Source organism: Python bivittatus, unplaced genomic scaffold (assembly GCF_059951505.1).
Source record: "Python bivittatus isolate LINGU-HERP-01145 unplaced genomic scaffold, Pbiv_v1 ctg000210_np1212, whole genome shotgun sequence".
Taxonomy (NCBI): Eukaryota; Metazoa; Chordata; class Lepidosauria; order Squamata; family Pythonidae; genus Python; species Python bivittatus.
Window position 1 is genome coordinate 11,026,883 of NW_028277053.1, and position 12,454 is coordinate 11,039,336.

Below are 12,454 nucleotides of genomic sequence, written 5' to 3' on the forward strand. Positions count from 1 at the left end.
TGATTCTGCAGCAAGGCCAGATGTGAAATTGACGGAAACGACTTCATACATGGTTAGAACTGTAAAGGTATTCCCACTCTTGTCATTATCTATGAAGCGATAAGCCAGTGGTTTTCAAACTGTATTTCCTGGAATGTACTATTGCAACATTAACATTTGGTTCACATTTGGTTTCTAAAACGTATTTATTAATGGGTTCCTCACGAATTTTTCACATTGAGAAGGGTTTCTCAAGTATTTCAAGTTTGAAGACCACTGCAGTAAGTCCAAGTGAATTATTGCCATCACAATTTCTATTGAGTCTACATTTTTGTTACTCACAAGAACAAACTCTACTGGAGTGTCATCATGAAAACGAAGCTCAGCTACATCTGCTTCTGAAGCACTAAGCCACTGCAGCGTCATTCTCAGCTGGGAATCCACCATGCATGGTCCTATATCAACATTTACGATTACCAAGGCTTTTGGGGGACTTCTCAACTCTATGACAAGCAAATGAAAATGAAAAATCAATTGATTAGCCACACATTTTAGCCAACTAATTATGCAAATCATTCTGCAAATAGAACAATTGTTGCTAATGTAGGATATGAAACAGTGCTGAGCAGTGAGGGTAGGCCTATTTGCTAATTACATCCAATAATACAAAGTGGTAAAAACAAGAATAAATTGAGAAGCTTGAAAAAGATCTTTCCAAATCGGATGAAAGGGAAATTGGCCAGCAAGGGTAGGTCAGTTATAAGTAAATGCAAAGTGATACATATTGGGTACAAAATCCTAGCTTCATAGACACAATCAACTATAATAGCTAAAGGAACTGAAGAGAGTTCCTTTAGCTATTATAGAACTGAGCAAAGATGTTTGATCCAGCTTTGAAAAAAAAATTGGGGTTCAAAAATACAACTGGCAGTGTTATAATATTCTCAAACAAATATGTATGTCTGAGCCTCCACTGGCAATAAAAGGCACAACTGTGGTCTCTGTGTCCCAAAATCACTTTAAAGAGGTCTGGACATTCCAGGTGGAAACACTATCCCAAGAATGGTTGAGTGACCTCTTCAATCCCCCTGGTACATTGGGAGACCTGCATTTTCTGTCAACAGCTGCAGCTAATCCAAATCTTGAGCTAGAAAGTCCTCAAGATCTTGTTTGACTTCAGACAAAGCACTTTCCTATGGGAGCATTTGCAGTACTTAACTGAAGCCTACCTATATCTGAGACCATATTTAATATTTAAAATACCATAGCTACCCTTCCAGAAAGTCACCCACCACCACCATTGATTGGACCAGCACCAATCTAAAGATGGGAAATGTAATTTTGCAGGCTTTGGCTTGATACAATGCATCAATAAGTTGGGTTTTCACATATTAAATGGAGATAGAGGGGGGAATTCAGGTTTTGCTCAGGCTCAAAAACAAGCACAGTGGATTACACAGCCCTCTCTTGAGGACTTTTCAATTCTCTAAAAGATTTTATAGAGGTCAATGTTCCAGATAGAGATCATCTACCTCTGACTTTGTCCCTTCATTTAGATGACAAAATGGAGCTAGCAGATACCCCTTGCCTTATGTACGCAGAGACAGTTCTATGTTTGGGCTGCATAAGATGGTCAACTAAAATGAGCAAATACTTAGAAGAGCTTTTGAACTCCACTCATTTGAACATCTCTACCTGATGAAACTACCCTTAAGCATTATACATTTGTGATCCAGTCCTGCAAACAGATTTTAGGCCAACCTCAACCTAAAAAACTTAAAATAACCAACACATGTCAAAGCTTTGGTTTGATAAGGACTACTGAAAGCAAAAAACAAACAAACAAACAAAAACTAGTGGTTGTCTAGTTAAGTTAAGGACTATAGTTATAGTTAAGGACTATTTAAGTTATAGTTAAGGACTATAGACAAGACCACTTATATCCTCTTGAATCAAGGGTTCTCCTTCAGAAGAAGCATTATAAAAGGCTACTAAAAAGAGAGGTGGTGCATGAAACTTGGACCCAGCTATTAACAGCTACCTGGGCTAAAACCTCCCTGAAATTTTGGCATTTAGTTGTGGGAGGACTGAAAGCTCACTCCTCTCCCCTGGAGTGTTAAATTGTCAGCCCCATTATGTAGACCAGACCAAGAAATCAACTCCACAGCTACAACTATTTTCATTAAGATTGACTATAATAACAGAATCTTGCAAGTTTGATTGTGCTTTACTCCCCCCCCACACACACACTCACTCATGTGAATTAGGGAGGTGTCTGCCTGAGTCATTTTCACATTCCTTCTGCTTGTTTTGAACTTAACCCATGTTTTTTCCCTTGGTAACGGATCTGGCCTATCTCCACCCAGGTCATCCTCCTTACTCTCTACGTATATCTCAGCCACAAAAGGTCATTTTCAATCTTTATATGGAATTCACAAGATGTTGACATTTTCAGGAAAGCGACTCTGCTGGAGTGGCCTCCAGTTTCAGCTATTGAAGTACATAAATGAATTAGGCAATTACAATCTGGAAAACCCCAGGTTTGGATTCGATTCCCCCTGAATTGATAGGAACCCATTCCAAATGATGGGCTCCCATGTCTGTTTCACTTTAACTTATATTGATAATACACTCTCCATCTCTAGAGACTGGGGCACAACCTTAATTGTTCCTCTCTGGTGAGCCTGCTTAGCATAATTAGTACTTTCTATGCTAGACACCTTTATTGGAGCTCCTGGACTGGCTGGGATCTCCTTGCAGAGGAACAGGCAGGGTTTCAGGCAGGCTCTGGTCAGATCAAGGACTTGCATTTGGTTGAAAAATATACCCATAATCAAGTTTGACTTTGACCCAGAAGCACTAATCCCTCTTACTTGAGAAAGGAAAGCTCCTTTGAGGAAGACAAAGAGAGACTGCCCTGTTTTACCTTGCATGCATGCCAGCCAGCCTAATGCTTAAACCATTTTTCTGTGACGGTTCACAAGACACAAGACAGATTTTTATTTTATCAAAAAATATGCAGATTAAACTTTGGGATTCTCACTTTGCTGGAAAAATGAAGAATGGGGGAGAAAAGGATTCTAAAAGTGGTTGGGTTTTCAAAGTAATTCATTATCTAGGTGTAAACTCTCCTTATTGTATAGAAAATTAAGGGAACTGTCTTATTTTCCATCAATTAGGAAAAGGTTCAACTGTTGGCTTTGGTGACTCTCAATTTAGCAGGAAGCGATTGTTCTGTTAAAAAAAATGTGCCTACTAATGTCCATGAGATGGAGCTAGTCCTTTTATATTCATTTACGAAATCTGAAGCAGAGTAACTGGAGCCCAGGCCTCTAGACACAACCTCAGTTCGTGGTCAATCGCAGCTGAGAATATTAAATAACGCGTGCAGGTCATTTTCAAACAGATTACGAGCACTGTTCTCACCCAGGACTTACAAAAACTGGCACGGGGTAGCTTCCAATCCAGACTTTCATCATGCACTCACACTATGCCATTCATTACATGTTAGGGGGTTCCCTCAAATATGTGGCTTCCCCTTCGTAACCTTCTTGCATTTTCCACTTCTGCCTTTTTCTTTATCACAGAAATTCTGCTAAACGAGAAGAGATGAAACAGCTGCACAGTCTACAAAAGCTATTTGCATAGAAGACCCCTGGGCAGACTTAACCTGTATCAGTTCCAATATAATTCACACCTCCTCTTCAACCTTACCTTCAATGGAATCTTTAAGCTCTTCCTCTTTATCTTCGACGCCATCGCTAGAAAAAAGGGAGTACAGTTAGAATGGGTGATAATATGAATGTGTTCTGTGATGAACAGGCAGGGATGAACATTCAAGGAAAAACTGTATGAACTGACAAAGGTTTTAAGGATTTACTGTGAAAAAGAAAGCATTGCTTCTCACACCATTTCCTACTACACTGCTTGCAAATTTCCTGGGTAAAATCATTAAATTATGTCCATCTTTTTAAAAACAAATATTACATGATTTTAAGAAGAACATGTTGTTTCAACATTTCATTGGATATTAACGTCTTTGATAAAATGTTGATAAAACATTTCTACTTGACAGCAGAGGCAGAGGAAAAAGATACAGTCGCACTTCAGTAAAAATCAGAAATATTGTAGGAAGCAAGCTCTTATTCTTGGGAAGAAATAATTGGCAGGAGCAAGAAGAGCAAGCAGGACATGCAGAAAGGAGATTGGATTTTTGTTCTTCTTTCTGCAGAGACATTCACACTGTAGCACAGTCAAATGGACCCATTCTGTATGGATTGGTTAAGGAACAGCACAATTAAGTGAAAAGCATGTATATAGTGAATCACACTTCAAATGCACCAGATTGTTTTTACTGAAAAGTGTCAACATTCATGCATTAAAATATAAGAGGCCATCCTGTTGTTGAGTCTTGGTTTGACCAACCTGTCTGATGTTGGAAAGGATAAATTCTCCTCATACAAATCTCCTTCTAAACCAAGACTGCTCCAGCTACTGCTGTTACCATTACTGTCAGGAAAGAAGAGAACAGGGCTGAACTAGAAAAAATCAAAAGTTAGCTCCAACCAGAACCTTCATTTACTATTGTGTTGTTTTATACGGATTATGGAGGCGCTGTGCTACTTTCAGGAGGTGTCCAAGGACAACAGGCAAGAGCGACCTTCAGAAGAATAAAAAGCCAGTTCACAGAGTACTTCTCTCCCACTGTCAAATCTGTGAGGGTCTGTCTTAAGGATACAATCCAGGACCCTCAGCCTAGAGGCTAGGCATCAGAGAAGATAGAGATGGCAGATCATGCATGAAGATAAGAAAAGGAGGTGGTGTCAAGATCTGGGAAGGACGCTTGTCGTAAAAAAAAAAAAATAGTCAAGTAGCTGAGTCTCCAGACCTACCTACTATCTTTATTTTCTCAAAGGGCCTCTAAATCTGGTCTCTCTTTATGTCTAGAGGCATTCTAGGAGGAATAAAAGGTGAATCTTTGGTAACATGGCACTCTACTGCCCAACACCATCTGATCAGAAGTTTATAAAAAAATAAAAGAGAATGACAAAGGATTGCTTCTGCTTGATAAGGTGGGAAACAGAGAAAGTAAACAATTAGAAACCATCAGGAAACCAGGGAGGGGAGGGTGATGTACAGGGGAAAAATAGGTACTGCAAGAGATGTATCTGGGAGCTACTAAAATGTACTTCCACACGCTTTACAGAATCTCTGACCAAATTCTTCTGTAGCCCTTTTCTAAACAGCCTCAGGAGCATAAAGAAAATAATACCCTTCAGCTGAGAACAATCTGAATTTCCTAAAATTTCTTTTCATGTGAATGTTGAAGAAAATTACTTGGAAAAGTAATTTCAAAGATCATTGTGTTGAGAGAGAAGCTGTTTTCGTGAACATCTAAAAGTATCCTTCTAAGGTTTCTTGTTACTTTGGGTCTTTTGAACTAGGTAATCCATGGATTGAAAACGGGATTCTGCACATCCCCACTTCTGAATTATAGCATCCTTGTGAATCGTTCTATAGTATCAATGGTCTAGAACCACACTGTGGTCCAAACTGTGTTTCCTGGAACCCCAAGGTTCCGTGAGAATCATCCAGGGATTCTCTGTGACGGTTTCTGTTTATATTGAATGATATGTATTACTGCAACATTAATTGTAACACTTTGTTCAAATAAAATGTATTACATGAAACTTATTTATTAATGGGTTTTGCACTGATTTTTCACACTGAAAAGGGTTCCTTGGGTATCTCAAGTTCAAAGACCACTGGTCTAGAACTTAAATGATTTTTTAATATTACCACATAAGCAGTATTTTATTTAAACAAAGAGCAGATCTTTTTAAGGAAAAGAAATCAAATATATATTCAGTTAAAAAGTATCTAATTGTGATCTAACAGTAGTTAGATAACAGTGTGATCGAATAACAGTGGTTCTTTGAGGGACCCACTGTCTTCTGTAGTTTTGGCCCACCTTATACGTTTAGGCAGAGGTGGCATGCCTCAGGTCCTATCAATTAAACAGTGTCATCTCATGGGATCCAGGAAGCGGGCCTTCTGTGTTGCACCACAGTGCAGCCCCAGAGGTTTATATGGCCCCCATCATTATCTGACTCAAATTTGTTCCCCAGGCCTTTGGCCAGGTGGTGGGTGTTGGTCTGCTAGTGTCCAAACATATTTTTTCCCCAGATGTTTGTTCCTGTTTGGTTATATCTTATTATTTTATGCTGCATACCACCCAGAGTTGGGATGGCGTTGAGCAGCTTATAAATGTAATAAATAAATAGCAGTTAGGAGACATTAAAAACTGGAATTCAAAACATGAAAATTACAGACTCCTTTTACAACATAAGAAGTAGTAGTAGTAGCTGATAAGGTTGTTGTTGCTTCTAATACTTTAAAGACCTTAATTCCTAGAAAGCAATTCATAATTAAATAATATAATTTCCTACGCAGCTGAAGATGAAAGAAACAGAAGTCTTTTACTGAGAAAATGGCATACAGTGGTACCTCTAGTTACGAACGCCCCTCCTTACAAATTTTTTGAGATACGACCAGCTCCGGCCCCAAAAATTTACCTCGACTTGCGAACTCGCCTCGACTTACGAACCGGATCCGCGGCCATTTTCCGCCGGTGCCACGTGGTCCGCGGCCATTTTTCCGCTGGTGCCACGTGGTCCGTGGCCATTTTCCACCCGTTCCACGTGGTCCGCGGCCGTTTTTCCGCCCGACGCGTGGTCCGCGGACGCCCGAACGGATTAACGGTAATTACATTGAACCTTATGGGAAAATTTGCCTCGTGTTGCGACCAATTCGAGTTGCAACCAGAGTCACGGAACGGATTAAATTCGTAACTCGAGGTTCCACTGTACTATCGGCCATTAAAGAGAAGTGTGTTATTCTCTTATCTGCCAAATATACCTGAATTTAAAATCAGCCATTTTTTAAAATAACAATGTTGGAAAGAGAGGACACATTTTTTGCTGAGTTTTCTAAATTGTTGTCAGCTGCCCAGAGTCACTTGTTTGAAATGGGCGGTCATATAAATTGAATGAATAAATGAATGAATAAAATTCACAGTATGAAAGAGAAGCTGCGTTAATCTCACCCCCAACCATAATTAACAGGGTGAAGTCTATAAAGGTGTCTGAAAGCGCAAGCCTATTTGTAGGCAAATGGTCTTGCGCAATTAGCCCCAAACACTTGAGGTCGTTCCCAACTTTTGATTCCTAGTAGCCCTTCCCTCTCTCCAGGATAAAACTAATTTGAATCCAAGACAGGCTGTGCTTGCCATCCAAATGAAAACAATCAATTAGTAGCTCTCTCCAATGCACTTGGATTACAGCTAATACATGATGGCTTTAATAGAGGGACACCTTCCCACGTACAGTTCCAACAATTATGTACCTAAGAAAAAACCCTAATTAAATAATTACACTTAAATCATCAGGTGAAAAGCTGGGCCCCTTATCCAGTTTATAACTCCAAATATCGAACCACTAGAAAGCTATGTTTCCTTCCTTCCTTCCTTCCTTCCTCCCTCCCTCCCTCCCTCTTCAAACAAATGTTTCTCAGCATGGCTTGCAACACACGAGAAATCACATTTAAAAATAAACCATTTTTTAAAATTGGCTATAATCAAGTGCATTATAGTCGCATCAACTTTTTCACTGCAATCAGATGGCAAATCATATAGAATAAGAGAAAAGTGATACACCGACACTAACTCAGCCCCTCCTTCCTCCGTCCACAGTGTGAATAGACAATTACCTCTAAACTAACAAACTAGTATGAACGATAGCTCCGACAGGACTGTGAGTTAAAACCAAACTGATTTGTAATCTGGTTTGGACAGTTTGCAGAAACCAGTTTTGGGGTCAAATTGTCACATAAGATAAACACCCTGAGTAAAGGACCAAGCACAGTCATGTAATTTACTGTACATACTCGCGGATAAGCCCATCCGCAGATAAGCAGACTCTCGAATTTTTAACCAAAATACCATGAAAAATGTGCCACCCATGGATAAGCCGGCGCTCAAAATTTTTGTATGTTTTAACTTTCACAAGTGGCTTATCCACGGTTGGCACATTTTGTGTGGTATTTTGGTTAAAAATTCGAGAGTCTGCTTATCCGCAGATTGGTTTATCTGTGAGTATATATAGGATGTACTTTAAAAAAGCCATATTTACTCATAGATAAGCCAAACCTAATTTTGGGGGTCTATTTTGGCACCTAAAATTCTTGGCTTCTCCATGAATATATACGATACTTTATTGGCCTGGAACAGAATATGTAATTTCCCTTTTTTTAATAGGTCATTAGTCCTCTGGATAGTAGGCAAAAGAATATTCATTTTTTTGGATACAAACTGAATCACTTCAAAAGCTTTAAGCTCAGCAATAATGTTAATTCTGTTTTGTAATAAAGGCTTCACATTTACGGAGCAATGTGGCAGCAGGGCTGAGCCCACAGGATCCAAGATTTTGTCCCAGAAACCCTCTGGAAATGCACACCCTAGTTCTGCCATTTGTCTTAGTGTACAGCTTAAGAGTTCTTGCTGCCACCACCTTACTAGCGTCTTCCCCACTAACTCTGGTGTGCATGAAAGCTCCCATACCCAGTCCTACTTTCTGGCAGTTTAAAAGGAAGAAAGGGAGAAAAAAATGAAATAAATTCTATGGAGCTACTTGTTGACCCGAAAGTGTTGAGGTATATTCTAGGGACATCAGCTTCATCTTCTTTCTTTTCTTTCTGGGAGATAGACCAATCTTACAAGAGATAAATAGAATAAAACTTTATTAAAGAAAGAGCAAGGGTGAGAAAAAACATAAGAATCCCTTCTTGACTTTAAATATTCACAAGGAATATATTCTGTGGCAAAGGAGATAAAAATACAGATTTCTTCAAATCTCTGACTTAAAAGGATCTCCCACAGAAAAATGTAAAGGGAAATATAAAGTTCAGACAAACTACAAGATAATGCTTATTGATTTATTTATTCTAAGTACATAGGTTAACAATCGCCTAGGATAACATTATGTCTGAAGCTGAACCCCCCCCCCTTCCATCCATGAACTTTTTCCAGCTTTTTGTAAATTGCAACCTTTTCTTCAAAGGTTCAAAAATGCTGTTCCTTAGCCTTGATACTCAGCTTCTTCTTTCTCCATTCTGAGAACTGCCTCTAGTTTTGAAAAGAAAAAAAAGTCCTTCCATTTGAAAAGGACTCTCCTTCTGCAATATACTAAATATAAAAAGAGTCTGAAGCAAGCACATTATCAATACACAAACTAAACTTTTCCTTACAGAATGTACTGAAAAGCTTAAAGAAAACGGAAAAGCCATACGGCCAATAAACAATACAGGGAGTCCAATGGTCGGATACTTCATGCTGACAAACTTTCCACACAAACCCAGGTTACATTTATTTGAAAACATGTACTTTTCCTATCTCAACAAAAAACTCAAAGCATGGTACAGCAATAAAATGGTAAAACCGTATCTAAAACTTATGACCAACTCTATTTAAAACAGCAATCATGGAACAGAACAATGATCATAACGCATCCAGAAAACAGTATTGAACTGACAGAAAATGGAAGGTGGAATTTATCTGAAGAGCCACAGTGCAGCCCTCTTACTGAAGCTAAGTAATGTCTCAATGCATGCCTTCCTGAATTATATTACATAAAAAGACACAATATAAATGCATTAAAGCATGTTGGGTTTTTTGTTTTTTTTTAAAGAAAGCATGAATATGCAATGAACGAGCCCAAACAAACAGCATCTGAATGCAGGGAAAGAAATATTCATTCATTTGTTTTGTAATGCTTTAATGATACGGAACAAATAGGTTAGACCCCTTAGATGTAGTTCATGGAAGACCAAAGGCAAGAAGAAAGAGAATAGTATCTGCAACAGTGGATAAGTCTACTTCATTTAGGTAGCTGCATCTGTGCAGCTCTTAAGTTGCTATAAAATAAAGAATCTACACAGAATGTCTCAGTGCAGTTACTTCTCCCATTCAGGATGGATGTTCTTTCTGAACTGTATATCAAAGTTCAGAAATAATGTTCTTTCTGAACTGTATATCAAAGTGCATGTCAAAGTTATGCCTTCTCCTAACTTTGTGAAATATGGAACATACTCTTGTCAGTTGCTACTACCCACTCAACATGCTCTGTGTGGTTTATAAAGTTGAAACTGCAAAACCACGGAAACTTAAGCATCATACAGATCAGCTTCCCTCTATAATACAACTAGATAATCAAATAAAGCCAACAGCAGTCAAACAATAGCCACAGAAGAAAACTGAAACACTATTTCATCAAAAACTCTCAAAGTCTTTGACCTGAGGATCTGAGTTCCCCTTAGCATCAATCTTGCTAGCAATTTTTACTGACATCGCTCAGGTTACCCCTGGCTTTTAGGGACAGCTCAACATCACAATTGTCCCATGAGCATATTGCAAAGCCATGTAAATGTAATGCCTATCTTGAAAACTAAAAAATTGCCCCAGCTTTTGAAGTAATTGTGATTTGCAAAGTCAAATTGAAAACTCTACGGCGAAGTATGCTGTGTCATGATAACTGGTTATACATGTCTTACATTTGTGCACAATATTAGCATATGCAAACATTGCACTGTTGCCAAAGAACTATTTTCCAGAAACTATGTGTAGCAATAGAAATGGTATTACAAAGGTTACTGGGGAGTGCTATCAGCATAGGATTTGAAAATTGAGCCTATATAATGAGACCTCCCCACTCTCAGCACTAGAGATTTGGGTTGGTTTCTTATAACCAATTTGCATTAACCTGTTGCTACACATGCTTCTGAATTATACAGATCATCAACTATTTACAGTGCTTTAAGTATGATACAATCACTTCCATCCAAATAATTTGAAGGAAAACCTGACACCCAGTTGTAGACAATGGTTTTAATTCATTATATACAGAAGTCAAAATACTGGGCTTAATTAACAAATGTTCTACAAAAAACAACTTGATCCTCATTCCCATGCTGAACCAACCAAGGTAGAAACTCACTAAGAACTTGCTTTTATATATAATAAAGAGATAAATACCTTATCTCCCAACTAAACCATTTGACATTTAAAAACACGTTTTTTCTCAAGCTACAATTAAATTCAACAGTGAACCTTAACAATGCAAGAAGGGTGGGTAAGCCATGTCATTAAGACTGTAAATTAAAAATTAATTCTGGAGAAGTTCTGTCTATGTGGTCACTAAGAGTTGACAGTGATTTGGCGGCGCATAATCAGCCAATATTAGAAATATTAGTTACCTATCGCTGAGGTGGAGAAAGCTGCTGTTCTCATCTGGATGTTCATCATCAAAACTCAGGTTGGACCAGCTGCCAGTGCTGTCATCTCCAGTGCTGAGACTCATCTGCTGGCTGACGGCGGACTCGGCAGAATTAAGCCCCTCTATTTCCATGGCACTAAATAAATTTTAAAAGGGTAGAATCACTATTTGTCACGGCACTTCACATACCTTCTTCTTACCTTCCCTCGCTGTTGACCACACGTGGAACATATTCCAAAGGTGTCCTCAAATTCCAATGGCTGTTTCAGAAAGATGAAACAAGCATCATGACATCAACATCACCCCTTACATACATTTTGAGATGTCAAAACACATGGACAAAAGGGATGGATTGCAGTGCTTATTCCTTAGTTATTCACCTTCCCTTGCTGTCAGCCTTCCCCGGTAGACCAGACAGGAAACATGACCAGATGAGCTAATTCTACTTTATTGTAAGGCTACATTAACAGAAGCTTGCAAGTCTCAAAGTGCAATTCTCCCGTTGTCCCCTTTACAGCCCGGTAACTTAGGGAGGGTCCCTCCTGAGTCTCTTGCTCTGCCCATATGCAGCTGTGGGCTATGCTCTCTCCCTGTCTCCCAAGGTCATTCCCATATACCATTACACTTGCCCACTGCACGGAAAACAGGATGTGTTAGTTCATGTCCAAACCTAGAGTGTAATAAGGTTTCTTCCTTTTTTCTCTTTTCTTTAAGGATCCTTCACAAACATTTTTCTATAATCTATTTCAGCAGTGGTGCCTGCTCTTTTGGGGGGGGGGGGGGGGCGTCGGTTCCACAACAGCAATTCTTCTCTAAGCCCTTTTCTACAAACTACTAGGGACTGCCTTAAATTGATTATTTCCAACTGCTCATCCACAAACTACTGATAGGTTCACAGAATATAATGCCGTAGAAGCCACATCTGAGGATGTGGGCAGGGTTTGTTCTTTTCCACTAAACAACCAAAGGCAGCTTATATAAGGATTATAAAGAAGAACTTCCAGGTAGAGTAAATTCAAGAAAAGGTGGTGGTTCTGTTGATTAGGTTTTCTCTTCTTAAAACACATTCTTCCCCTAAGATAGCTTTGCTCAAAATCATCCGTGCAAATTAAAGCCCTCTCCTTCAGCAGGGCCAGAGACCAACCATC

General features: G+C 39.0%; 1 protein-coding gene across 5 annotated transcripts in view; it reads right to left on the reverse strand.

The window, feature by feature from the left end:
* The window catches only part of AKAP11 (A-kinase anchoring protein 11), a 56,407-nt gene that overhangs the window by 13,516 nt on the left and 30,437 nt on the right, over positions 1 to 12,454 (reverse strand). For 4 of the 5 annotated variants that reach the window (XM_088139484.1, XM_088139482.1, XM_007425832.4 and 1 more), the window contains 4 exons: positions 11,287 to 11,442; positions 4,405 to 4,488; positions 3,694 to 3,740; positions 322 to 482 (listed from right to left, as the gene is read on the reverse strand). In XM_088139484.1, coding sequence (XP_087995610.1) covers positions 322 to 482; positions 3,694 to 3,740; positions 4,405 to 4,488; positions 11,287 to 11,442 — 448 coding nt within the window. The remainder of the gene's footprint in view (positions 1 to 321; positions 483 to 3,693; positions 3,741 to 4,404; positions 4,489 to 11,286; positions 11,443 to 12,454) is intronic. The other variant, XM_088139485.1, reaches the window with a different exon arrangement.